The sequence below is a fragment of the Capra hircus genome, chromosome 3 (assembly GCF_001704415.2).
Source record: "Capra hircus breed San Clemente chromosome 3, ASM170441v1, whole genome shotgun sequence".
NCBI classification, from domain to species: Eukaryota; Metazoa; Chordata; class Mammalia; order Artiodactyla; family Bovidae; genus Capra; species Capra hircus.
In genome coordinates this window covers 20398808-20424182 of record NC_030810.1, presented here as the reverse complement: position 1 = coordinate 20424182, position 25375 = coordinate 20398808, and the positions used below count along the sequence as shown (strand labels likewise).

Below are 25375 nucleotides of genomic sequence, written 5' to 3'. Positions count from 1 at the left end.
GTTTTTACATGATAAAAACAAAAAGATGAGCTTCATTAAAAGGTGAAACCATAGTTTCATTTTGTGTTTCAATTTTAAAGTTTAGATTCTCAGCTATGAAAAATGAGGTAGTTAGTATTGTTATTTTTCTCCTTACCTGCCTCAAGGTCTACATAGCCCTTATATAGATACTTTTCAAATCCTCCTAGCTCTGTGCTTTTATTCTATATTTAAGTGGTTTTAATGCTCTGTACCAGTTTTTTAACAGTAGTCTTTTTGTTCCTGAACTATTTTTATTTTGGGGCCCTGCAGCACTGCTTGCAGGATCTTACTTCCTCCACAAGGGATTAAACCCAGATCATCACAGTGAAAGCACTGAATCCTAACTACTGGACTGACAGGGAATTCCCTGAGCTTTCTTTTTTGATTTGGTTGGTTAAATTTCATCACCAAGATTTTTTTTTTTTCCAAGAAAGGTTCATGATTACTGTATTTGCTGATTTTTTTCCTCATATCTGAGAATTTCTGTTACCTTTTAAATTTAACAGATATTTGTGTAGGTGCAATATGCTTAATTTATGAGAATTCCCCCCACCTCCACCTCCATCCTAAGTTTGTAAGGAGTGTTTTTTTTTTTTTTTCCCAATGACTTGTTTTCTGCTTAGATGGCTGAAGAATTCTCTTTCATTATTCTTGATTTGTGTTCAAATGTGCCGTTTTTCCTTAGACTATATCATATACCCTTTTCCTTTTTTTTGGTCATGCCCTGTGGTGTGCAGCAATTTTTCCTTCATTTTGGAAGGAAAAATTTTTCTTCTGTGAAATTCCTGAATATTTCTAATGTTTCCTTTGGTGGTCTTCATCCTTGTATTGGATACCTTTTTGTCTTTCGTATTTATCATCTTCTAATGTAGGAAACCAGTCCTGAATATTCATTGGAAAGACTGATGTTGAAGCTGAAACTCCAATACTTTGGCCACCTAATGTGAAAAACTGACTCATTGGAAAAGACCCTGATATTGGGAAAGATTGAAGGTGGGAGGAGAAGGGGACGACAGAGGATGAGATAGTTGGCTGGCATCACTGACTCAATGGACATGAGTTTTTGAGTAAACTCCAGAGTTGGTGATGGACAGGGAGGTCTGGCATGCAGCAGTTCATGGGGTTGCAAAAAGTCAGACATGACTGAGCAACTGAACTGAATGTTAAAATATTTTGTCTTTTGCTCTGTGCTCACATTTGTTTTCTTAAGTCTTTACTCCAAATTGCCAATTTGATTATTGTCTAATGAGTTTCTTGCTTCTAATTTATTATGTCTGCACACTGTCACTTTATTTCCTTAGCAATGCATCTCATTTTGTCTTTGAGCCTTTTTTTTTTCCATATAGGATCTTTATTCTTAAAAATAAATCTATCTGTGTATAGAGAATCTGTTTCTGTTATGTGGCTAATGTTTTCTTCCAGACTGAATTCTTAAGTCACTTTCTCTTTTTTTTTCCTGAGGTATATTTAAATAGTTGTATTGCAATTTCTTGATATACTGCTCATGCTTAACTTGGCAACTCTGTTCAAATCTGCTTGCTCTGATAATTCTCCATGACACACTTTCTATCTTGATATTTGTTGTTGTTGCTGAGTTGTGTTCAACTCTTTGCGACCCCATGGACTACAGCACGCCAGGCTTCCCTGTCCTTCAGCATCTCCCGGAGCTTACTCAAACTCACGTCCATTGAATTGGTGATAGTTGGTGATGCCATCCAACCATCTTGTTCCTCTGTTGTCCCCTTCTTTTCCAGCCTTCAATCTTTCCCAGCATCAGGGTCTTTTCCAGTGAGTCAGTTCTTCACATCAGGTGGGCAAAGTATAGGAGCTTCAGCCTCAGCATCAGTCCCTCCAATGAATATTTACAATTGATTTCCTTTAGGATTGACTGGTTTAATCTTCTTGCTGTCCAAGTGATTCTCAAGAGTCTTCTCCAACACCACAGTTCAAAAGCATCAATTCTTCGGTGCTCAGTCTTCTGTATGGTCCAAATCTCACATCTGTACATGACTGCTGGAAAAACCATAGCTTTGACTATACAGACCTTTGTCAGCAAAATAATGTCTCTACTTTTTAATACGCTATCTAGGTTTATCATAGCTTTTCTACCAAGGAGCAAGCGTCTTTTAATTTCATGGCTGCAGCCACCATCTGCAGCGATTTTGGAGCCCAAGAAAATAAAGTCTGTCACTGTTTCCACATCTGTTTATCATGAAGTGATGGGACCAGATGCCTTGATCTTAGTTTTCTGAATGTTGAGTTTTAAGCCAGCTTTTTCACTCTCCTCTTTCACCTCATCAAGAGGCTCTTTAGTTCCTCTTTGCTTTCTGCTGGAAGGTTAGTGTCATCTGCATATCTGGGGGCTTCCCCCAGTGGGGAAGAATCCACCTGCCAATTACAAAGGAGATGTAAGAGACACTGGTTCGATCCCTAGGTCGGGAAGATCCCCTGGAGGAGGGCATGGCAATCCACTCCAGTATTCTTGCCTGGAGAATCCCCTGGACAGAGGAGCCTAGTGGGCTACAGTCCATAAGGTTGCACAGAGTTGACATGACTGAAGCCACTTAGCATGCACACATGCACATCTGCATATCTGAGGTTACTGATATTTCTTCTGGCAATCTTGATATTACTACTATGTTTCTCCCACCTAAAATTTGATTGCTATGTATTATGTTCTCACCACTTATTTCTAGCTTGAGGCATGAGGGTGGTGAAAGAATAGATATCTGCTCAGGCTAAGGTCCTTGCCTGTGGGCCTGGACTCTGCTCTCTCTTGGTGAGATCCAATTATTGATCTGATATCAAGACCTACTCACCTAGCCAAGGATATATCTCACTACTGTGGATTTTGGCTACCACTGAGAAACACTGAGCTGGAAGAAGCAAAAGCTGGAATGAAGATTGCCGGGAGAAATACCAGTAACCTCAGATATGCAGATGACACCACCCTTATGGCAGAAAGTGAAGAACGAAAGAGCCTCTTGATGAAAGTGAAAGAGGAGAGAAGAGTGAAAAAGTTGGCTTAAAGCTCAGCATTCAGAAAACTAAGACCATGGCATCCGGTCCCATCACTTCATGGGAAATAGATGGGGAAACAGTGGAAACAGTGTCAGACTTTATTTTTCTGGGCTCCAAAATCACTGTAGATGGTGATTGCAGCCATGAAATTAAAAGACACTTACTCCTTGGAAGGAAAATTATGACCAACCTAGAGGGCATATTGAAAAGCAGAGACATTACTTTGCTAAAAAGATCTGTCTAGTCTATGGTTTTTCCAGTGGTCATGTATGGATGTGAGAGTTGGACTGTGAAGAAGGCTGAGCGCCGAAGAATTGATGCTTTTGAACTGTGGTGTTGGAGAAAACTCTTGAGAGTCCCTTGGACTGCAAGGAGATCCAGCCAGTCCATCCTAAAGGAGATTTGGAAGGACTGATGCTGAAGCTGAAACTCCAATACCCCAATGCTGTAAAAAAATATTTGGTATTGTAGGAAACAAACTCCAATGTTTGATGATTAGCTTTCATTTTTTGATTGTTAAATGTATTTCACTTTCATGGAAAAGACTTTCATGTCTTTTTGATATTGTTTAAAAGTTGATTAAAATATCTTTTCAACATTGCTTTAGGAATATCCGATTTTAATCTTCGTATTGCATTGCAAACACTTTTGAAAGAGTACTGTGAGGTGTGCAAATCTCCCAAAGAGAACAAATTTTGTAGTTTTCTGCAGACATCTAAGGTTCGACCTCGGAAGAAAGCAAGAAAGTACCTGTATGCAGTAGGTGAGAACCTTTTAAAAAGTAATATAAATTATCTTTATTTTCAGGATAAAACCTTTAAATTTTTTGTTGTTATTAAACGTGAGAATATGCAAGTATGTCAAATAGGCATATTTAATTTCACATACAGGCTGCAGATTTAGAAGTTGCATTTATATAGTATAGTGGACACATCTAAGAATAAAGATATTTATTTGATGTCTATTATTTGGTGATTTAAATCTTTGAGTTCTCAGATACCCAGTTATTATCAAATGCCTAAGATATACTGCTTTAAAAATTACTATCTGAATTCTAGTGAGAAATAGAAAAATAAATCTCAAACGTATTAACTATTCACAGTGTCTGAGATGGTCTGTAGGGATAACAGGAACTAGTGGTCTCCAAAGTGTGGAGATGTAGGATAACCCAAAGGACTATTGTATGGACATTTTGTATTGTAGTGTAGTGTAGTGTAGTGTAGTTTTTTCGCCATGCTATACAGCTTGAGGGATCTTAGTTCTCTGACCAGGAATTTAACCTGGGCTACCTCAGTGAAAGCACAGAGTCGAAACCACTGGACTGCCAGGGAATTTCCTCTATTTAAAAAAATATTTAGAATTTAAAATATTGATATATATCAACAAATTGTCCAGATTTATATACATAATATAATTTATAAGAAATTTACGTATAATAATTTATAGTATGTATGTCATTGCATGTATAATTTTATATATACTATAGCATATAAGTTATAATTTTTGAGTGCTCATTAACCTTTTTTATAATGGGATGTTCAGTTAAACAAGGCTTTCAACCCTCACTATTTTTTAATTGTAAAAGATATTAATAGGGACTTCCCTGGGGGTCCAGTGGTTAAGAATCCACCTTGCAATACAGGGAAGACAGGTTCGGTCTCTGAGTGGGGAAGTAAGATCCCATGTGCTACAGAGCAGCTAAGTCTGCACACTGCAACTGCTTGGCCCACAGGCTCCAGAGCTCATGTGCCACAACCACTGAGCTCTCAAGCTGCAAATACTGAGCCCAGGCTCTACAACTAGGGTCTCTGTGTCACAGTGAAAGATCTCTTATGACACAACTAAGACTCAGTGCATGAATAGAAATCACAATGAAACTTCCTAACTAGACAGATAACAAGTTCTTAGATTTTATCTAACATTTAGTTATGACCAGGACGAGGTGTTAGAATACTATGGTTGAACTCATTGCATTTAAGCCATCATCTTTTAGGACTTGGTACATTTAAGAATAATAGATGTGCCTCTGACAGACTCTAGAGTATGTATTCCTTACTATGCAGTAGTTATATTGAAAATCTAGATGTAGAGGGCTAGATTTTTCTTGTTACTACCATTTCCATATTTAGCAGTAAGGGATTTGCTGTGTACCTGCTTTCCTTTCTTTATTCAGGTGGATATACTCGATTGCAGGGGGGTCGTTGGAGTGATAGCAGAGCCCTCAGTTGTGTAGAACGTTTTGACACCTTTAGCCAGTACTGGACCACTGTGTCTTCACTTCATCAGGCTCGATGTGGACTGGGAGTAGCAGTTCTGGGAGGAATGGTCTACGCAATTGGAGGTAATAATGAAAATGTCTTATTTCGATTTTTAGACTGTAACTCTTCAGTTGACTACATTCTTTAAATGCCTTATATATTTTGCTGGATACTCTGGAGTATATATAGATATAGTTGTGCTTATGCTGTAAAGAGCAATATTGCATAGGAAACTGGAATGTTGGGTTCATGAATCAAGGCAAATTGGAAGTGGTCAAAGAGGAGATGGCAAGAGTGAATGTCGACATTTTAGGAATCAGCGAACTCGGATGGACTGGAATGGGTAAATATAACTCATTATAATCTAATACTGACCATTATATCTACTACTGTGGGCAAGAATCCCTTAGAAGAAATGGAATAGCCGTCATAGTCAACAACAGTCTGAAATGCAGTACTTGGATGCAATCTCAAAAATGACAGAATGATCTTTGTTAGTTTCCAAGGCAAACCATTCAGTTTCATGGTAATCCAAGTCTATGCCCTGACCAGTGATGCTGAAGGAGCTGTACTTGAACAATTCTATGAAGACCTATAAGACCTTCTAGAACTAACACCCAAAAAAGATGTCCTTTTCATTATAGGGGACTGGAATGCAAAAGTAAGAAGTCAAGAAACACCTGGAGTAACAGGGAAATTTGGCCTTGGAGTACAGAATGAAGCAGGGCAAAGGCTGATAGAGTTTTGCCAAGAGATCACGCTGGTCATAGCAAACACCCTCTTCCAACAGCACAAGAGAAGACTCTACACATGGACATCACCAGATGGTCAATACCGAAATCAGAAGATTATATTCTTTGCTACCAAAGATGGAGGAGCTCTATACAGTTAGCAAAAACAAGACCGGGAGCTGACTGTGGCTCAGATCATGAACTCCTTATTGCCAAATTCAGACTTAAATTGAAGAAAGTAGGGAAAACCACCAGACCATGCAGGTATGACCTAAATCACATCCCTTATGATTATACAGTGGAAGTGTGAGAAATAGATTTAAGGGACTAGATCTGATAGACGGGTGCCTGAAGAACTATGGACAGAGGTTTGTGACATTGTACAGGAGGCAGGGATCAGGACCATCCCCAAGAAGAAATGCAAAAAAGTAAAATGGCTGTCTGATGAGACCTTACAAATAGCTGTGAAGAAGAGAAGTGAAAAGCAAAGGAGAAAAGAAAAGACATACCCAACTGAATGCAGAGTTCCAGAGAATAGCAAGAAGAGATAAGAAAGCCTTCTTCAGCGATCAAAGCAAAGAAACAGAGGAAAAGAACAGAATGGGAAAGACTAGAGATCTCTTCAAGAAAATTAGAGATACCAAGGGAACACTTCATGCAAAGATGGGCTCAATTAAGGACAGAAATGGTATGGATCTAACAGAAACAAAAGATATTAAGAAGAGGTGGCAAGAATACACAGGAGAACTGTACAAAAAAGATCTTCACGACTCAGATAATCATGATCGTGTGATCACTCACCTAGAGCCAGACATCCTGGAATGTGAAGTCAAGTGGGCCTTAGGAACCATCACTACGAACAAAGCTTGTGGAGGTGATGGAATTCCAGTTGAGCTATTTCAAATCTTAAAAGATGATGCTGTGAAAGTGCTGCACTCAGTATGCCAGCAAATTTGGAAAACTCAGCAGTGGCCACAGGACTGGAAAAGGTCAGTTTTCATTCCAATTCCAAAGAAAGCCAATGCCAAAGAACGCTCAAACTACTGCACAACTGCACTCATCTCACCCGCTAGTAAAGTAACGCTCAAAATTCTCCAAGCCAGGCTTCAGCAATACCTGAAGCATGAACTTCCAGATGTTCAACCTAGTTTTAGAAAAGGCAGAGTAACCAGAGATCAAATTGCCAACATCTGCTGGATCATCAAAAAAGCAAGAGAGTTCCAGAAAAACATCTATTTCTGCTTTATTGACTATGCCAAAGCCTTTGACTGTGTGAATCATGACAAACTGTGGAAAATTCTGAAAAAGATGAGAACCAGACCACCTGACCTGCCTCTTGAGAAATCTGTATGCAGGTCAGGAAGCAACAGTTAGAACTGGACATGGAACAACAGACTGGTTCCAGATTGGGAAAGGAGTACATCAAGGCTGTATATTGCCACCCTGCTTATTTAACTTATATGCAGAGTACCTCATGAGACACGCTGGGCTAGATGAAGCACAAGCTGGAATCAAGATTGCTCGAAGAAATATCAATAACCTCAGATATGCAGATGACACCACCCTTATGGCAGAAAGTGAAGAAGAACTAAAGAACCTCTTGATGAAAGAAGAGAGTGAAAAAGTTGGCTTAAAGCTCAACATCCAGAAAACGAAGATCATGGCATCTGGTCCCATCACTTCATGGGGAATAGATGGGGAAACAGTGGAAACGGGCTCCAAAATCACTGTAGATGGTGACTGCAGCCATGAAATTAAAAGACGCTTACTCCTTGGAAGGAAAGTTATGATCAACCTAGACAGCATGTTAAAAACCAGAGATGTTACTTTGTCAACAAAGGTCCGTCTAGTCAAGGCTATGGTTTTTCCAGTGGTCATGTATGGATGTGAGAGTTGGACTGTAAAGAAAGCTGAGTGCCAAAAAATTGATGCTTTTGAACTGTGGTATTGGAGAAGACTCTTGAGAGTCCTTGGACTGCAAGGAGATCGAACCAGTCCATCCTAGAGGAGATCAGTCCTGGGTATTCATTGGAAGGACTGATGTTGAAGCTGAATGCCAGTACTTTAGCCACCTGATGGGATGAGCTGACTCATTTGAAAAGACCCTGATGCTGGGAAAGATCGACAGCAGGAGGAGAAGGGGACTACAGAGGATGAAGTGGTTAGATAGCATCACCGACTCAATGGACATGAGTTTGAGTAAACTCTCAGAGTTGGTGATGGACAGGGAGGCCTGGCGTGCTGTGGTCCATGGGGTTGCAAAGAGTTGGACACGACTTAGCTGAATTGAATTGAATAAACATTTGTTAAATAAAGGGATGAAAGAAAAAGGAAACAGGACTTGCCTGGTAGTCCAGTGAATCTGCCCGTTAATTCAGGAGACATCAGTTCAATCCCTGGTCCAGGAAGATCCCACATGCTGCAGAGCAACTAAGCCCATGCACCACAACTACTGAGCCAGCAACAAAGATCAGTCGCAGCCATAAATAAAATTTAAAGAAGAAAAAGGAAACATGTGATATTGAATATTTCATACCAGAGGGACACTGTGATTTGTTACCAGGCAAAAGACTTAGGCTTGGTTTTATGAAAAAATATTCATAAAATGTAGCATCAAAATTTAGGTCAATGTTTATGATAAAAAAAATTTTAATTCTGAAAGCTGAATTACAGATCTTTTTTTTTTTGGCTGTACTCCATGGCATGTGGAACCTTAGTTCCCTGACCAGTGATTGAACCAGCACCCCCTGCATTGCAAGGCAGATTCTTAATCACTTTATTGCCAGGGAAATCCCCTTATGAATCATTTTTAATTAAGCAATTTTCTGGACAGTGGCATGTGTAAAAACCATGTCAGCTAGACATTGGGACTTATTTCTTAATTAAAATCACTGTGTTTTTAAAACTGTTATGAATTCTAAAATGATTAATGAATAAAATTAAATAAAAGGGAATTTGAATGTGGGAGAAAAACAATTATCAGAGAAGGATCTGAAGAGAAATAAATGCTAACACTTGATATCAAGATTTATTTTCAGGTAAATTGTCTTTATAGCAAGCGTCTTTTTAGATCATCTCTAACTTACAGCCAGTTTTCCTCTTTATTTCTATGGGTCATTCTCAAATACTGAAAGTTGTATATCAAAAATCATACTATTATTTTCCAATTATGACATTGTCAGTTTAAAATGAGAGATATTAAATCATATTTGGTTATTATTTTTTGGAGAAAGCAATCATCAATCAAAAACTGTTTATTAAACTGTTTATTAAATCAATAAATGTCATGGTGCATCTGAAAATTCTAACAAAGAAATTAGAGTTTTGTGCAATAACCTCTTGTCAGTATACAGACTATAAGTCTATATAATCTTTGGCTGAAACTCTGATGGTGTTTTTATGTACATTTTGGCAGTTGCATTGTATGAACTCTTTTGTGTTTAATGTAGGGTCACAGTGTCCTATGTGACACTTCCATATATATGTATCCCTTTCCTGATACCACAGAAGCATAAATGGCAGCCTTTCAAAACTGCCATGACTTTATAGGCTATTATTACTGTCAATATTACTGTCTTAACATATTACTTAAAATATAATTTTCAAATAATTTTGTGTTATCAAAGTAATTCATGTTTGCTATGGAAAATTTTGCTGAAACTGAGGCATATGAGAAAGAAAATAAAAATCACCCATAGTATAATCATACCAGCAAGAGATAATCACAGTTAACAGTTTATTTCCTTCTAGATATGTATGTGTCTGGGTTACTATTCTAAGTATCATATTTTAAAATTAAGATATTCACATATCATAAAATTCACCATTGAGAGTGTTAAGTTCAGTGGTTTTGGTATATTCACAAAATTGTGCAACCATCACCACTAATTTCAGGACATTTTCACCACTGTAAAAGCCACTGTTTATCAATTAAGGAAAATCTTATATGCGTATAGGGAACTATTTACTAGCCATGTTTCCAGACTGTAGGTCAATGTTGTAAGCAAGTCTTTCTAAGAATAGGCAGTTTTAGGCCTGCTCTGTTTTCTGTACAGTAAGTTTTGTATACATTCAAGATTCTAGGCCCTCATAAAATTATATGAGCTGAAAATACCTTTTCCTACTCTTCTGCTTCATCTTTTACTCTCTTCATGATATCTTTTGGTAAATGAATGTTTTTAATTTTAATGTAGCCAACTCTATAATAATTTTCCTTTTATGGTTAGTATTTCTTATATCTTTTTAAAGAAATCCTTGTCTACTCAAAAGTCATGAAATATATACCTTTATTAATTTTTCAAAATTTTATAGTTTTTCCATTTACATTTAGGTCTGTAATTCACCTGTAACTAAATTTTATAGATCATATTAGTAAGGAACTAGTTTCATTTTCCCCATATACATATATAAAAACAATTCCCAGCATTTTTGTTTACCTGTTGCTCTGCTGTGCAAACTATCTCATATACCTAGTAATCGTATACGCATGGATCTGATTCTAGAATTTCATTTCTATTCCATTGATCTGTCTGTCTATTCCTGTCTTGTTATAGCTGTACTTTAAGTCTGATAGGCTTATTTACTAGAGAATTTTCTCTCTTCTTAGTATTCTTTTTGGGAGTACTTGGCTATTCTACCTCTTTTATACTTCCATATAAAATTCAGAATTAGTTCATCAAATCTATTTTAAAAAAAAATACTGTATGATTCTACTTATATGAGATACTTGGAGTAGTTAGAATCAGTAAAACAGAAACTACAATGTGTTTGCCAGGGGCTAGGGGAGGAGAGAATGGGGAGTTACTGTTTAGTAGGTATAGACTTCAGTTTTACAAGATGAAAAGAATTATGGGGATGGCTGGTTGTGATGGCTGTATGTCAACGTGAATGTGTTTAACATCACTGAACTATATTCTTAAAAATGATTAAGATGATAAATTTTATGTTATGTGTATTTTAATACAATAAAAAGAAAGGTTTCTTAAAAATTGGAATTTCTTTAGATCTGTAGATTATTTTGGGAATAACCATCGTTACATTGACACTTATAATTCATCAACATGATACATCTCTTCATTTATTTATATATTCCTTAATTTTAAAATTTGTCTAAATAAAATTTATAAATTATATCCATAAAGGTCTTATATTGGGTTGGCCAAAAGTTCATTTGGATTTTTCCATAACATCTTACAGAAAAAGCTGAACAAACTTTTGGGCCAAGCCAAATACAATCTTTGATTGCATTAACTTCTTCTAGATATATTATATTTTAAAATTCTATTTTTAAGTGCTATTAAAATTTTTTTTCATTTTCTGTTTGTTGTTAGATAAGGATTACATTAAAACTCAAATTGTAGCAGAGCCTGCTATCTAAACTATGAAAATATAGAAGTTTCAAAATGTAAACTTTATCCCCCAAAATTACATGGATTGTTTGGGTGGTAGAATTAGGTAATAGTCTACTTTGCTTAATTAAGTGGACATTAATAAATGACAGTGCTATGATTCAAAATAACACATGGTGGGCAAATAAATTTTAATGAAGAGTATAAAATCAGACATAATAGTTGAATTCTGACAACACAGAATGCCATTGAATATTGTATTGTGATTTTAGGCTATTAACATTATTAATTCTTCTCATATGTCTCTCTTATTTGACTCAGGTGAAAAGGATTCAATGATTTTTGACTGTACTGAATGTTATGATCCAGTTACTAAACAGTGGACTACTGTAGCTTCAATGAATCACCCCCGCTGTGGCTTGGGAGTGTGTGTATGTTATGGGGCTATCTATGCTTTGGGTAATTATTCTCTCCAATTTAAAGATATCTAATATTATTTAAATTCTTAATCAAATTCTGCTTACTTTAGAAATTTGAAACTTGTGTCTCTTCAGTTTTAAAAGTTCTTATTCTAAAAATTATATTACTTGGGAAATACTGTCAAGCATGGAACTCTTAGAAGGAGATGGGGATAAAATACAGATGAGATATCTGGAGGAGCATTTTAGCTGACTTGTTAAATGTCATTAGGATGACTGTTCTGAATATGCAGATATTATTTTAAAAAATAGTTTTGCAAAATATTGTATTTCCTATGCAATAGATTGAAGTTTTGGGGTTTCTTTTGTTTGTTAAAATCGCTTGTGAAACATAGGCAGAGAGTTGAAAGATCCAAGTTCTATTTACAGTCAAATTCTACCTTTTCTTGTAATCTTGGACAAATAACCTCTCTGGTCCATATGATAATCATCCATAATATAAAGTTGTCAGATTAGATGTTTTCTAAGGTGCTTTTCTTAAAAAGTTTCCTTTATTCTGGAAATAAGATTTTTTATTTGGTTCTAGGTGGTTGGGTTGGAGCTGAGATAGGGAACACTGTTGAACGATTTGATCCTGATGAAAATAAATGGGAAGTAGTTGGCAACATGGCTGTGTCACGGTACTACTTTGGGTGTTGTGAAATGCAAGGTAATTGCTTTAGAAATCTTTTTCCTGAAAATGTATTTTTTAAACAACTGTTTGAGCTTGAGGCTTTATTTTCACAAAAGTGTATTTTGTGCCTGCTCAGTTCAGGCGCTCAGTCATGTCTGACTGTTTGCGACCCCATGGACTGCAGCACACCAGGCTTCCCTGTCCATCACCAACTCCTGGAGCTTGCTGAAACTCTTGCCTGTTAGTTTTGAATAATTGACACTAACAGTGTGGAGGTTCTGCTTTTAATCTCTTATATTTTTAAACCTCTTATATCTTTATTTCTGTATTACCAAAATGAAACCTTTTTTTCCAAAATAAAGCTAAAATTAAAAATTCCAGATGGGCAAAGATACCTAATTAGCAAAATAAGCATTTGAACTGTTATCCATTATTGTCATTTTTCTCTCCCTTGTAGTCCTTAGGGCTTCCCTGATGGCTCAATTGGTAAAGAATCTGCCTGCAATGCAGGAGACCTGGGTTCGATCCAGGGTCAGGAAGATCCCCTGGAAAAGGGCATGGCAACCCACTCCAGTATCTTGCCTGGAGCATACCATGGACAGAGGAGCCTGGCATGGGGTTGCAAAGAGTTGGACACGACTGAGCAACTAACATTTTAACCTTCGAGTATTTCTAAGTAGGGAGAGGTTATCAAAAACAATCTTTATAGTGTCATAGGCTTCTTCAGTGTTTTTTTAAATAGGGTACATTGTAATTCAGTATATGTCCACAGTGCTATCACAGATTTGAAAAATGTACTACATGTTAAAATGGTAAACAGACATTTATTAATTGTCTACTATACACTGATAGGTAATTAATAAGCACTCTCAAATAAAACCTGATTCTCCGTTCAGAGATGGGGAACACATTTATATGTACCTGTAGGCTTCCCTGATGGCTCAGCAGGTAAAGAATCTGCCTGCAATGCAAGAGGCACAGGTTCAATCCCTGGGTCGGAAAGACCCTCTGGAAAAGGAAATTGCAACCCACTGCCGTATTCTTGCCTGAAAACCCCCATGGACAGAGGAGCCTGATGGGCTACAGTCCAAAGGGTTGCCAAGAGTTGCATATGACTGAGCGAATAAGCAAGCAAGCAGTACACTGAGAGGTACTTAATAAGCACTCTAGAATAAACCCTAATTCTCTGTCCAGATTTGGGGAACACATTTATATGTAGCTGTAAAGTATGAAGCAGTCTGCCATTACGTGACAACTCAGGTGCTCCATTCCTAGCTCAAGTTCTTTCTGCCTTCTGAGTAGCTTCTCAGATTTCTGCTGGCATCTAAATGCTCGAATTACATGGTGTAGACTGTGTTCTATTGTTTAATATTATAGTGTTCTCTAGTTGTTTTATATTTATTTTTATCTTCTTATCTGAAGCCATAGAACTGGAGAGGCATCTTGAATATTGTCTATTTCAACCCCTTTATTTTTAGATGAGGAAGCTGAAGATCAGGAGGCTGTGAGTTGTCTTTTTTCATAGTTGGTTTCTAGTAAAGTTGGAGCTTGAACCCAAGTTTACTAACATTTAGCTTATGTTTCTTAAAATGCCATTCTGTAAAACTTACAATTTTAGAACTCAGTAAACTCAGTTTAGGAACAACAGTAAGCACTCAAAAAGTAATTGTTTTTTTGTTTTTTTTCAAAAAGTAATTGTTAATTGTCAGAATCTTTAGTTGCAAATCAAATTTAATAAGAAACTCTGAATTACAGTCTGCTGTACTGTATCTAACACCTTAATCTAGCCATGAACTATTCTAATTTAAATTTAATTCTCTATTTTATGTCCATTTGAGCAAAAGTTAGGTTGTCACCGAGCAGGGTTATGTCATTCCCAGTTTAAGTATATGACCGTTTTTAAGAAGGCAAAATCCCTCTCTTCCTTTTTTGCTTATACACGATAGCAGTGGATCTGGAACTTGAGATCATTAAGCGAACAATAAGATTAGAAATCCTTGTCTGACAGATTGCTTTGTTATAGCATCATTAAGTTCTTTGAAAATTCAGTGTCACTTTAAATTTGTACCACTAATTCTTTGTAACATGCTTAAATAAGAGCTGTGATAAACTGGACAGAAGTCAATTCTCCCTCTTGAAGCCCTGCATTAAAGTATCAGATAACAAACTTAAATCACAATTATCACATTTTATAATTATTTGTATCCTATTTTCTATAGCATCTGAGCAAAAATATTCCATTTTCAGGTTTAATTTATGTGGTTGGGGGCATCAGCAATGAAGGAATAGAGCTTCGTTCTTTTGAAGTGTATGATCCACTTTCCAAGCGATGGTCTCCACTTCCTCCAATGGGAACTAGAAGAGCATATCTTGGGGTGGCTGCACTCAATGATTGCATCTATGCTATTGGAGGGTGGAATGAGACACAAGATGCTCTTCATACTGTAGAAAAATATTCGTTTGAAGAGGTAGGTTGGATGATTTCAATTGTTTGGTATCCTGTTATTCATGTCTGTAAGATCTGTGGGCTTCCTTTGTGGCTCAGACGGTAAAGAATCCACCTGAAACTGGGGAGACCTGGGTTCAATCCCTGGGTTGAGAAGATCCGTTGGAGAAGGTAACTCACTCCAGTATTCTTGCCTGGAGAATCCCATGGACAGAGGAGCCGAGGGTTACAAAGTGTTGAACATGACTGAGTGACTTAGCACAAGATCTGTGGTGTTCAGTCGCTAAATCATGCCTGACTTTTTGGGACCACATTAGACTGTAGTACACCAGGCTTCCCCATCTTTCACCATTTCCTGGAGTTTACTCAAACTCGTATCCATTGAGTTGCTGATGCCATCCCACCATCTCATCCTCTGTTGCCCGCTTCTCCTCCTGCCCACAATAATTCCCAACATCAGGGTTTTTTCCAGTGACTCGACTCTTCGCATCAGGTAGCCAAAGTATTGGAGCTTCAGCTTCAACATCAGTCCTTCCAATTAATATTCAGGATTGATTTCCTTTAGGATTGACTGGTTTGATCTCCTGCTGTCCAGGCTCTCAAGAGTCTTCTCCAGCACCACAATTCAAAAGCATCAACTCTTCAGTGCTCAGCCTTCTTTATGGTCCAGTATGCACATTTGTATATTACTGCTGAAAAAACAGCTTTGACTAGACAGACCTTTGCTGGCAAAATGATGTTTCTGCTTTTTAATACACTGTTTAAGTTTGTCACAGCTTTTCTTCCAAGGAACAAGTGACTTTTAATCTCTATAATTATGGATTTATCTGTTCTTCCATTCCTGTCAGATTTTGCTTCTCATTTTTAATCTCTGTTATTAAGTGTGTATACATTTATTATTACATTTTCTTGCTGAATTGATCTTTTTATAGCCTTGAAATGTTTTTTGTTCTCTATGATAATATCCTTTCCTTGAAGTCTACTTTGTCTTCATACTAATGTAGCCAAGCTATCTTTTGATTAGTATGTGCATTGTGTATCTTTTTTTTCCTTCTACTTTAAATCTGTGTCTTTAAAAACTTCATGTTTTGTAAGATAGCTGTGGTCTATTTTTCTGTACAGTTTGAAAGTCTCTGACTTATAAGTAGGGTCTTTAGAATTTTTACTATTTATATATAATGTAATTATATATGTGGGGTTGGTTTTTAGACTCTGCTGTTTTTCTCTTTGTACAATCCATCCTTTTTTTCTCTCTTTTCTGTCTTTATGTTGATTGTTTTAGTATACCATTTTATCTCTTTAGTCCAATTAACTATATGTCTTCACCTTTTTTCTTAATTGTTGCTTTTGGGTTTTCATTATATGTAATAGCCATTTTAATGTATTACATCTACATTAAAATGATATCATGCCAGTTCACTTTTAATGTAAGAAACAGAAAAACATATTTTCCTCTTCCATCCTTTGTGCTATTGATGTATTGATTTTACTTCTGAGTATGTAATAAACCCCACAGTATATTGTTGTTATATTTATTTAAAGGGTTAATTATATTTAAGATAAATTTTAATGAGAAAATATTTTATAATTATGCATTCATAACTATCATTTCTAGTTCTGTTCATTGTATAGAATTAAGTTTCTATCTTACAGCATTTTCTCTTAGCCTGAAGAACTTCCTTTAGTGTTTATTTTTGTGCTGGTCTGTTGGCAATGATTCTCTAAGCTTTCAGTTACAAAATTTTTTCACCATATTTTTTAAAGTTATTTATTTATTTATTGGCTGCATGGGGTCTTTGTTGCTGTGCAGACTTTCCTCCAGTTATAGCGAGTGACGGTTACTCTCCAGTTGTGGTGCATGGGCTTCTCATTCAGGTTGTTTCTCTTGTTGAGGAGCACGGGCTCTAGGGCCAGGGGCTTCAGTAAGTTGTGGTTCTGGGCTCCAGAAGCTATTAATATGTGCTCAGTTGCTCAGTCTTGTCTAACTATTTACAACCCCATGGACTGTAGCCTGTCAGGCTTGTCTGTCCATGGGATTTCCCAGGCAAGAATACTGGAACAGGTTGCAATTTCTTCCTCCGGGGGTCTTCTTATCTACCATCATTTTTGAGAGATATTTTGCTGAGTGTAGAATTTTAGGTTGTTCTTCCCCTCACTCTCATCATTTAATATTGTTGTTTATTTATCTTCTTGCATTGTTTTTTTTTTTAATTTTCATTGGAGTATAGTTGATTTACAGTGCTGTGTTAGTTCTTGCATTGTTTCTGATGGGAGGTCGGTAGTCAATCTTGTTCTCCCATATATGTAACATCTCTTTTTTCTTTGACAGTTTTTAAAGATTTTTTCTCTTTCTAATGGATTTCCAGTAATTTGATATATCTTATGGGATTTTGGTGTTTAACCTGCTTGAAATTCATTGAACTTCTTGAATCTGTAGAATTATAGCTTCCATCAAATTGAAATCAGCCTTATTTCTTCAAGTATTCTCCTGCTCTCTTTCTGGGATTTAAGTAATGTCCATGTAAAACCATTTAATATTGTCCCATAGGTCACTGAGGTGTGTTAATTTTTTCCATCCTTTTTCTCTCAGTATTTCAGTTTGTTTTTCTTGGTTTTCATTTTCCAGATTTTTCAGGTTAATTTGCAAACAGTGTATGATTTTTTTAAGGTATATCATATGTTTTGCTATATATCTACTTGTGAAATGATTACCACAATCCAGGTAATTAACATACCCATCAACTCTCATAGATCCCTTTTCCTTTTTTGTGTCTGTATGTGATGGGAGCTCTTAAGATCTGCCTTCTTGGGGACTTCCCTGGCAGTCCAGTGGTTAAAACTCCATGTTCCCAATGCAGGAGGCACAGGGTCAATGCCTTTTTAGTAAATTTCAAGTATACAGTATACTATTATTAACTATATTCACCATAGTATATACATTAGATTGCTAGAACTTATTCATCCTACATAATTGAAATTTTGTTCTCTGTGCTTCAGTATTGATAGTTTTTCTTGCTGTGTCTTCAAGTCAACGTTAACTTTCTACAATGTCTAAACTTTTAATTTGTAGTATCTAATTCTATTTAGGAAAATTTTCATTTTAGGTATTGTATATTTTACCTCCATAAGATGTTTTGCTTATTTTTTAAGTGTCTTCCATTTCTCTCCTTGTCATTTTTCATGTTTTCTTTTATATCCTTGAATGTATTTATAATGTCTGTGTTAAAGGACTTATCTGCTAATTCTATTAATTTGACATTTTTGAACCTGTATTGATTGAAATTTTTCTTCCTGATTTCAGTCACATTTTTTTTTTCTTTTTTCTTTTTTCTTGCCTTTCCACATTTCTAGTAACTGATCGCGGAGAAGGCAATGGCACCCCACTCCAGTACTCTTGCCTGGAAAATCCCATGGACGGAGGAGCCTGGTAGGCTGCAGTCCATGGGGTTGTGAAGAGTCGGACACGACTGAGTGACTTCACTTTCACTTTTCACTTTCATGCATTGGAGAAGGAAATGGCAACCCACTCCAGTGTTCTTGCCTGGAGGATCCCAGGGACGGGGGAGCCTGGTGGGCTGGCGTCTACGGGGTTGCACAGAGTCGGACACTACTGAAGTGACTTAGCCAGCAGCAGCAGCAGCAGCAGCAGTAACTGATCGAATGTTGGACATTGTAGATGTTACATAGTTGAGTATTTGGATTTTGTTTTCTTCCCATAAGTGTTGTGTTTAGTTTTGATAGGCAGTTATTTGCAAATTAGATTCATATTTTGAACTTGTTTTTAAGCTTTGTAGGGAAGGTCTAGAAGGTCTAGGTCCTTTAGGAATAGTTTATCCCTACCACTGAAGCATGGCTCTTCTTGACTCTCTCCTGTTTGTCCTAGCTGTCCAAAAGTTTTCTTCATATTGTCTGGTCCAAGCTAGAATATCATCCAGCCTTGTGTGAGCTCTGAGAATTGTTAAGCTTACAGGAGTTCCTGTAAAGGAAAGCTGTCTCTTCTTTTTACACCAAACATGGGTTTTCCACACCAAATTCTTCTCTGATTCTCTGTGGACACCAACTGGCGTCCTAAAGTCAACTGAGTTCTGACACTAACTATCCCACAGGTTATAGGCTCAGTACCACAGGACTGCCCTCACTTTAGACACCAGTCTCAAGTAGTCTGTCCTCATATTAACCACTGACTTGGTTACAAATTGAGGGTTCCTGTGATCCCTTCCTCAGGTTCAATAATTTGCTATAATGGCTCACAGAACTCTGGGAAACACCTTACTTAACTGTTTTCCAGTTTATTATAAAGGATATTCTATGTTACTATAAGTATAGAACAGTAGAACAGAATATAATATTTATATTCTGTATTATTATAAAGGATATAAATGAATAACCAGATGAAGAAGTATAGGGTAAGATCCAGGAGGGATCTTGCAGGTTTCTGCCCCAGTGGGATTTGGGGGTATCACTTACCTGGCATGTGGATATGGTCATCAAACCAGAAGTGCTCCAAACCTCACCGTTTAGGGATTTTTATGGAGGCTTCATCACATAGGCATCCAGTCCTTCTCTATTCCCTGGATGACAGGGTATGGGACTAAATTCCAAGCTTCTAATCTTGGCTTGATCTTTCTGGTAAGAGGCCCCTATATTGATGTTATATAGGATCCTACAAGAGTTGCCTTTTTAGAGAGGAAGACATTCCTGTCACCAAGGAAATCCCAAGGGACTTAGGAGCTCTGTGTTAAGACCTGCAGTCAGAAACCAAATATATGTCTCATTATATCACATCTTCCCATTTGTTGTTGCTTGATTATTCTTATGGAGTCTCATTTTTAAATTTTCTTTCCCCTTTCTTTTCTTCTCTTTTAAAACTTTTTTATTTTTACTTTTTTGTTGTTTTATTTTCTTTCATAGTCTCATTAAGATTAGGAGTATTCACACAGACTCGAGGGAACCTCTGTCCTCTGGCACTCTTCCTTACAAATCTCAACTGCATCAGCCTCTCTCAACTCTGATTTCGGTCTCATAAATCAGCTGACTGTTGTGCTCTGCTTGGGATTCCCTTCTCTGTACTGCTGTTCAGAAAGCCCTCCAGGCAAAAAGCCTGGACAGCTATGGAGCTCACCTTGTTTCTTTCTTTTTCTGAATCACAGGTTTTCATTGCCTGTTATCCATCATCTGAGAACTTTATTTCATAGTCTGTCAAGTTTTCTAATTCTTTATGGTAGGAGGGCACGTTTGGTAACAGTTACTCTATCATGACTGAAATTAGAGGTCCCTTCTGATTCTGTCCTTTTGAGCATTTCTTTGCTATCTTGCATACTAAAATATTTCAAGTATAAGAAAGATTATACTACTCTGATCCTAGAATCAGTCATTTCTCCAAGAACCTTTAGTTTCTCTTAGTGAAGAATAGTATTTGGAAACCAAGATTAGCTCTCAGACTATTCATTGCTCCTGGAGTATTGCAGCTTCCAGGCATTCTCAGTCAACAGCTAAACATAAACAGTAAATGTATATGTGTGTATGTATTCACACAAATACTCATTTATAGGTATTTCCATATCTGTGCATATATGTTATAAAACCATGAGTTCATAATGTTGGCACCAATTTCAGTATACCTCAGATTCTTTCCATGAAAGAAAGGGGCCTTCCCCTTTCCATGATTGTAAATACCTTCTCTATCAGTTAAAAGGGCTTCCCAGGGGGTACAGTGGTAAAGAATCTGCCTGCCAATGCAGGAGATGCAAGAGACCTGGGTTTGATCCCTGGGTCGGGAAGATCCCCTGGAGAAGGAAACGGCAACCTACTCCAGTATTCTTGCCTGGAAAATTCCATGGACAGAAGAGCCTGGTGGACTACAGTCCATGGGGTTGCAGAGTTGGACATGACTGAGCACACAAACATATCGCATCATAATCACATCAGTTAAAAACTTGGCTCCTGTTATTCTCAATATATTTACTTATTTGTTCAGTGAAACAAGTTTCCCTACCATACCAGCTGTCTTCTCTACTTGTACCTCTATTCATTACCTATCCTATTACTTACTATATGAGCACTCCAATATTCTCTCATGCCTTCAGTTACTAGCTTGATGTAATTATGCTACAAAGGGAAAAGAGAAAGTACGTAAGAGTAGGTTGTGAATCACTGTTCTCTCATGCATTTGTTCTTTAGTCCATTTATTCATTCACAAATATGTAAAGACCTGGGGAAGCAAAGGCTACCTAAATATATAATACTCCAGCTCTCAAGAAACCAACATTCTAGTGGGAAATATTAAAAATAGACAAACAATTGCATTACCATTTGTTAAGTGCTGGAATAATGTAAGCACAAGGTGTGTTATATCATAGACTTACAGGTTAGAAGAATTTTTTCCAAGTTAATTTCCATGGAATACTATTTTTTTGCTTTTTTTTTTTTTGGCCACTGCCACCTGGGATGCAGGATCCTTAGTTCCTCCACCAGGGTTCAAACCTGTGCCCCCTGCAGTGGAAGCATGGAGTCAACCACTGGACCACCAGGGAAATCCCTGCATTGATAATAGGAAGTAGATAGCATAAGTTTCCCTGGTCAACTATACTTAGGGAAAGTTGGATTAAGTAAAGTTAAATAAATTTCTTTACTATTGGACAGGGAGGCCTGGCATGCTGCGACTCATGGAGTCGCAAAGAGTCGGACACAACTGAGCAACTGAACTGAACTGAACTGAACTGATAGGACTTCTTTACACAATTTATTAAAATAAGATGTTTCATGAATCTTTATGCTAAATCTCTCACATTTAAGTGACCACACAGCCCTTACTTTGTTTGTGAAACATCTTGGGGGGAAAAGTGTTTCAGGGAACATTATGTTGTAAAATATGGATTTATTGTTTTTCAGTCGCTCATTCATGTCCGACTCATCAAGTTGCCTCAAGAAGTTTACTCTCTAGCATTGATGAATAATCTCTCTTCATTTTTTATGATTTTATAAATTTTGTTCATCATATGCTTTATTTTCAAATTATTATTTTTTTTTTTAAATCTGGAAACATTTTCTTTTCTCTCTTGATTATTTCTCAGGACCTTTTTTTAGCTTTCCTGTTTTCTGGGTATAGACATTTTCCCTGGAGTTGGACTTTGTCATTTTGTCTATAGCAGCTTACTGAAATTGCTTCAGCGAATAATATATGCCAAGAGTTAGCAAACTTTTTGTTAAAAGACTGGATAGTAAATGTTTTAGGCCTTGGGGGCTACATGCAATCTCTTCTTTTGGCATATATATATATATTTTTTAATAACCTTTTAGTGTGGAAAGATCATTCTTAGTTGGTAGGCTTAAAAAAATAGGCCCTAGTTTCTAATCCTTGATCTATACTATCTTTCTGAAAATATCTTTTACACTTTACTAGCTGTACTAGATGTCCTTGAAAAAAAATTCCATGTTAAAATAAATTTGGCCAGTGTTGTTTCTTGTTCTCTTGGAGATTTATGAGGCCTGTTATATTAAAGATGCAAAAAAGCCTTTTTGTAAGCTTTCTTCTCCTTTGAACTTTGTGAGTTTGTGTGGTGTGTGTTTGAATTACATATTTGTATTTCATAGAACTAGTTTCTCTGAATTCTTGCCTATATAGAATTTCTAGATTATCTCTTGGTGATCATAATTTATAATTAATCACAGATACATTTTTTATTATTTTCCTCTAAATTTGCTACTTTGTCTGTACCTACTAAAAATTTCTATTTAAAATATTGTATATACTTATATGAATAGGTCTTAAGTTTGAAATTTAAACATGTAAAAAGAACCAGAGTATCTGATTTCTCAGCACTTTTCTGTGTTACCATATTATAACACTGCAAACTTCTTTTTTCTTTTATCCAGGAAAAGTGGGTTGAAGTTGCCTCAATGAAGGTGCCTAGAGCAGGCCTGTGTGTTGTGGCAGTCAATGGGCTTCTGTATGTTTCTGGAGGTCGATCTTCCAGCCACGATTTCTTGGCTCCAGGTACCTTGGACTCAGTTGAAGTTTATAACCCTCATTCAGATACATGGACAGAAATTGGCAATATGATTACCAGTCGTTGTGAAGGAGGTGTTGCTGTACTATGAAATAGAAAGCATTAAGACAGCAAAAGAAACATTTTGAAAACGCAGAATCTCACCTTTTGCAAATCACACTTGTATTTGGTGATAGGACCCTTTCTGTTTTCTGTGAATTTGGTAGAAATATGACTAAAGAATTTTTTTAAAGAATTTGAGTGAGAAGTGATAGTGGAATATATCCTAAATTAATAAAGAGTTCTCACAAATTTGCCAGCTGACCAACAGATGCTGTTTATGCTCTAGAATTGTCCAGTTAGGAGTAGAGTCCTATTTGTAAAAAGAATTTGCCAGAAGCTTCTTGGCAAATAGTTGCTTTAGCAGCTTATCCAGTTCAGTTTAAGCTATAACATGAGCATTGTGTGATGTAAGAATATCAAATGAGACAGTTTAAAGATGTCTATACATTCATGATTCAGCTCAGAGCATAATATTCCATGGCCATAGTTTAAATTAAAGAGAAAAGCCAATGAGACAACTTCCTACTTCTGTTTTATTCCTACTTTTCACTAACCCCAAACTTTTTATTGGCAGTAGGTATACTGGGAGGGACATGTTGGAAATGTTTAGCTGTTTATATAAATTTTCACTTGTTGATAACAGCATAAAAAAAAGCACTTGTTCAATTATGTTTTTGTTTTGATGCTGGAATTCAAGTGAGAAATTAATAGGTTCTTAGTGACAGTATTTTATTGCAATAGGATGATGTATGGGTGATAGAGGCCAGCTGGTTATATGCACCTTTTTCCAAAAATATGTTTAGCTTTGAGAAGAGGGAATTTATTAGGTTACCAAGCTTTATAAAGCATACTCATACTTGGGCAAGCCTAAGTATGAACTTAGTACAAAGCCACAGCCTGGCTTGGAGAAGATGGAATTGTAGATCCCTGTACAACTTTTTATATACACTAACTCATAAATGTAAAAGCTTCTGATCCAAAACTGCTTCTCAAAACTTAACTTTCTCGAAGAAGCATTCTAAAGAAGTGTTCTCCATTTCTGAGACAGAGATTTTGTGTACATGATCATCACTTTTATTTCTACTAGTCAGTTGGAGCCATATACATTAAAGGTCTTATACATTTAGGTTTATCTAGCTGTTCCAGGATTTGATTCCTATATCCCTGATTTCCCCTTTTCTATATGAAAGTCCTTTAGTATATTATAGGCATCAGTGGCTTATTTAGATAGAAAACCTTTGGTAAGCATTAAAGACTCAGGTCCGAAACATTTGGATTGATCCACAAGGATACTTTCCTTCACAACTTAACCATATGCATCTTTTAAGAAAAGCTTATGTAGTGCAGACAGAAAGCTCTGTGTTCCATTCTTTCGGGTATCCTGAAAATCTGAAGGGTCACAGATGGCTGACTGGGATGTGTAAAATGTCAAGGAGTGAAGTATCAAGATAATGTATAAACTAAGCTGTAATTCATGTGCCTTTAATATTTCTAGTTGAGAATGTGTTTAAAACAGATTTACAAATTTTCCTATCATTTAATTTTCATTATTGCCTGGTGCCAGCCTAAAATGGCAGTATGAAGAGAGGCATTTTGTACTGCTATGATGGAAATGTAGTCAAGACAATCAGTGTTTGGGCTTAAATAGATTCAGATGATGCCTGAAAATAAGTAATTGTAAATATGCTTATTTCCTAGAAAATCACAGATTGTTTTAAAAAGAATGTACTAATAAAGTGTCTTGAATTTTTTGTTTTTTGCTTTTCCTTGTATTACTCATCAACTTAGTTTATTAGCATCATTCTTGGATTACAAGGATTGCCCACGAATTTTAGTGTTTCATCTTTAGGGATTTGCACATTTAATTTTACATTTAATCGTTTTCTGAACAACTATTAAAATGATAACTCTGAATTTGGCAATAAGGAGTTCATGATCTTAGCCACAATCAGCTCCTGGTCTTGTTTTTGCTGACTGTATAGTGCTTCTCCATCTTTGGCTGCAAAGAATATAATCGATCTGTTTTCGGTGTTGGCCATCTGGTGATGTCCATGTGTAGAGTCTTCTCTTGTGTTGTTGGAAGAGGGTGTTTGCTATGACCAGTACATTCTCTTGGCAAAACTCTATTAGCCTTTGCCCTGCTTCATTCTGTACTCCAAAACCAAATTTGCCTGTTACTCTAGGTATTTCTTGACTTCCTACTTTTGTATTCCAGCCCCCTATAATGAAAAGGATATCTTTTATGGATGTTAATTCTAAAAGGTCTTGTAAGTCTTCATAGAACCGTTCAACTTCAGCTTCTTCAGCATTACTGGTCATGGCATAGACTTTGATTACTGTGATATTGAATGGCTTGCCTTGGAAACGAACAGAGATCATTCTATAGTTTTTGAGATTGCATCCAAGT

At 36.6% G+C, this 25375-nt stretch overlaps 1 protein-coding gene across 1 annotated transcript in view; it reads left to right on the top strand.

Annotated features, from left to right (window-relative positions):
- The window catches only part of IPP (intracisternal A particle-promoted polypeptide), a 34210-nt gene extending 9491 nt beyond the window's left edge, over nt 1–24719 (top strand). Inside the window, exons 4-9 of the mRNA XM_005678521.3 lie at nt 3650–3805; nt 5216–5383; nt 11701–11838; nt 12385–12507; nt 14719–14939; nt 22793–24719. Coding sequence (XP_005678578.1) covers nt 3650–3805; nt 5216–5383; nt 11701–11838; nt 12385–12507; nt 14719–14939; nt 22793–23017 — 1031 coding nt within the window. The 3' untranslated portion in view covers nt 23018–24719. The remainder of the gene's footprint in view (nt 1–3649; nt 3806–5215; nt 5384–11700; nt 11839–12384; nt 12508–14718; nt 14940–22792) is intronic.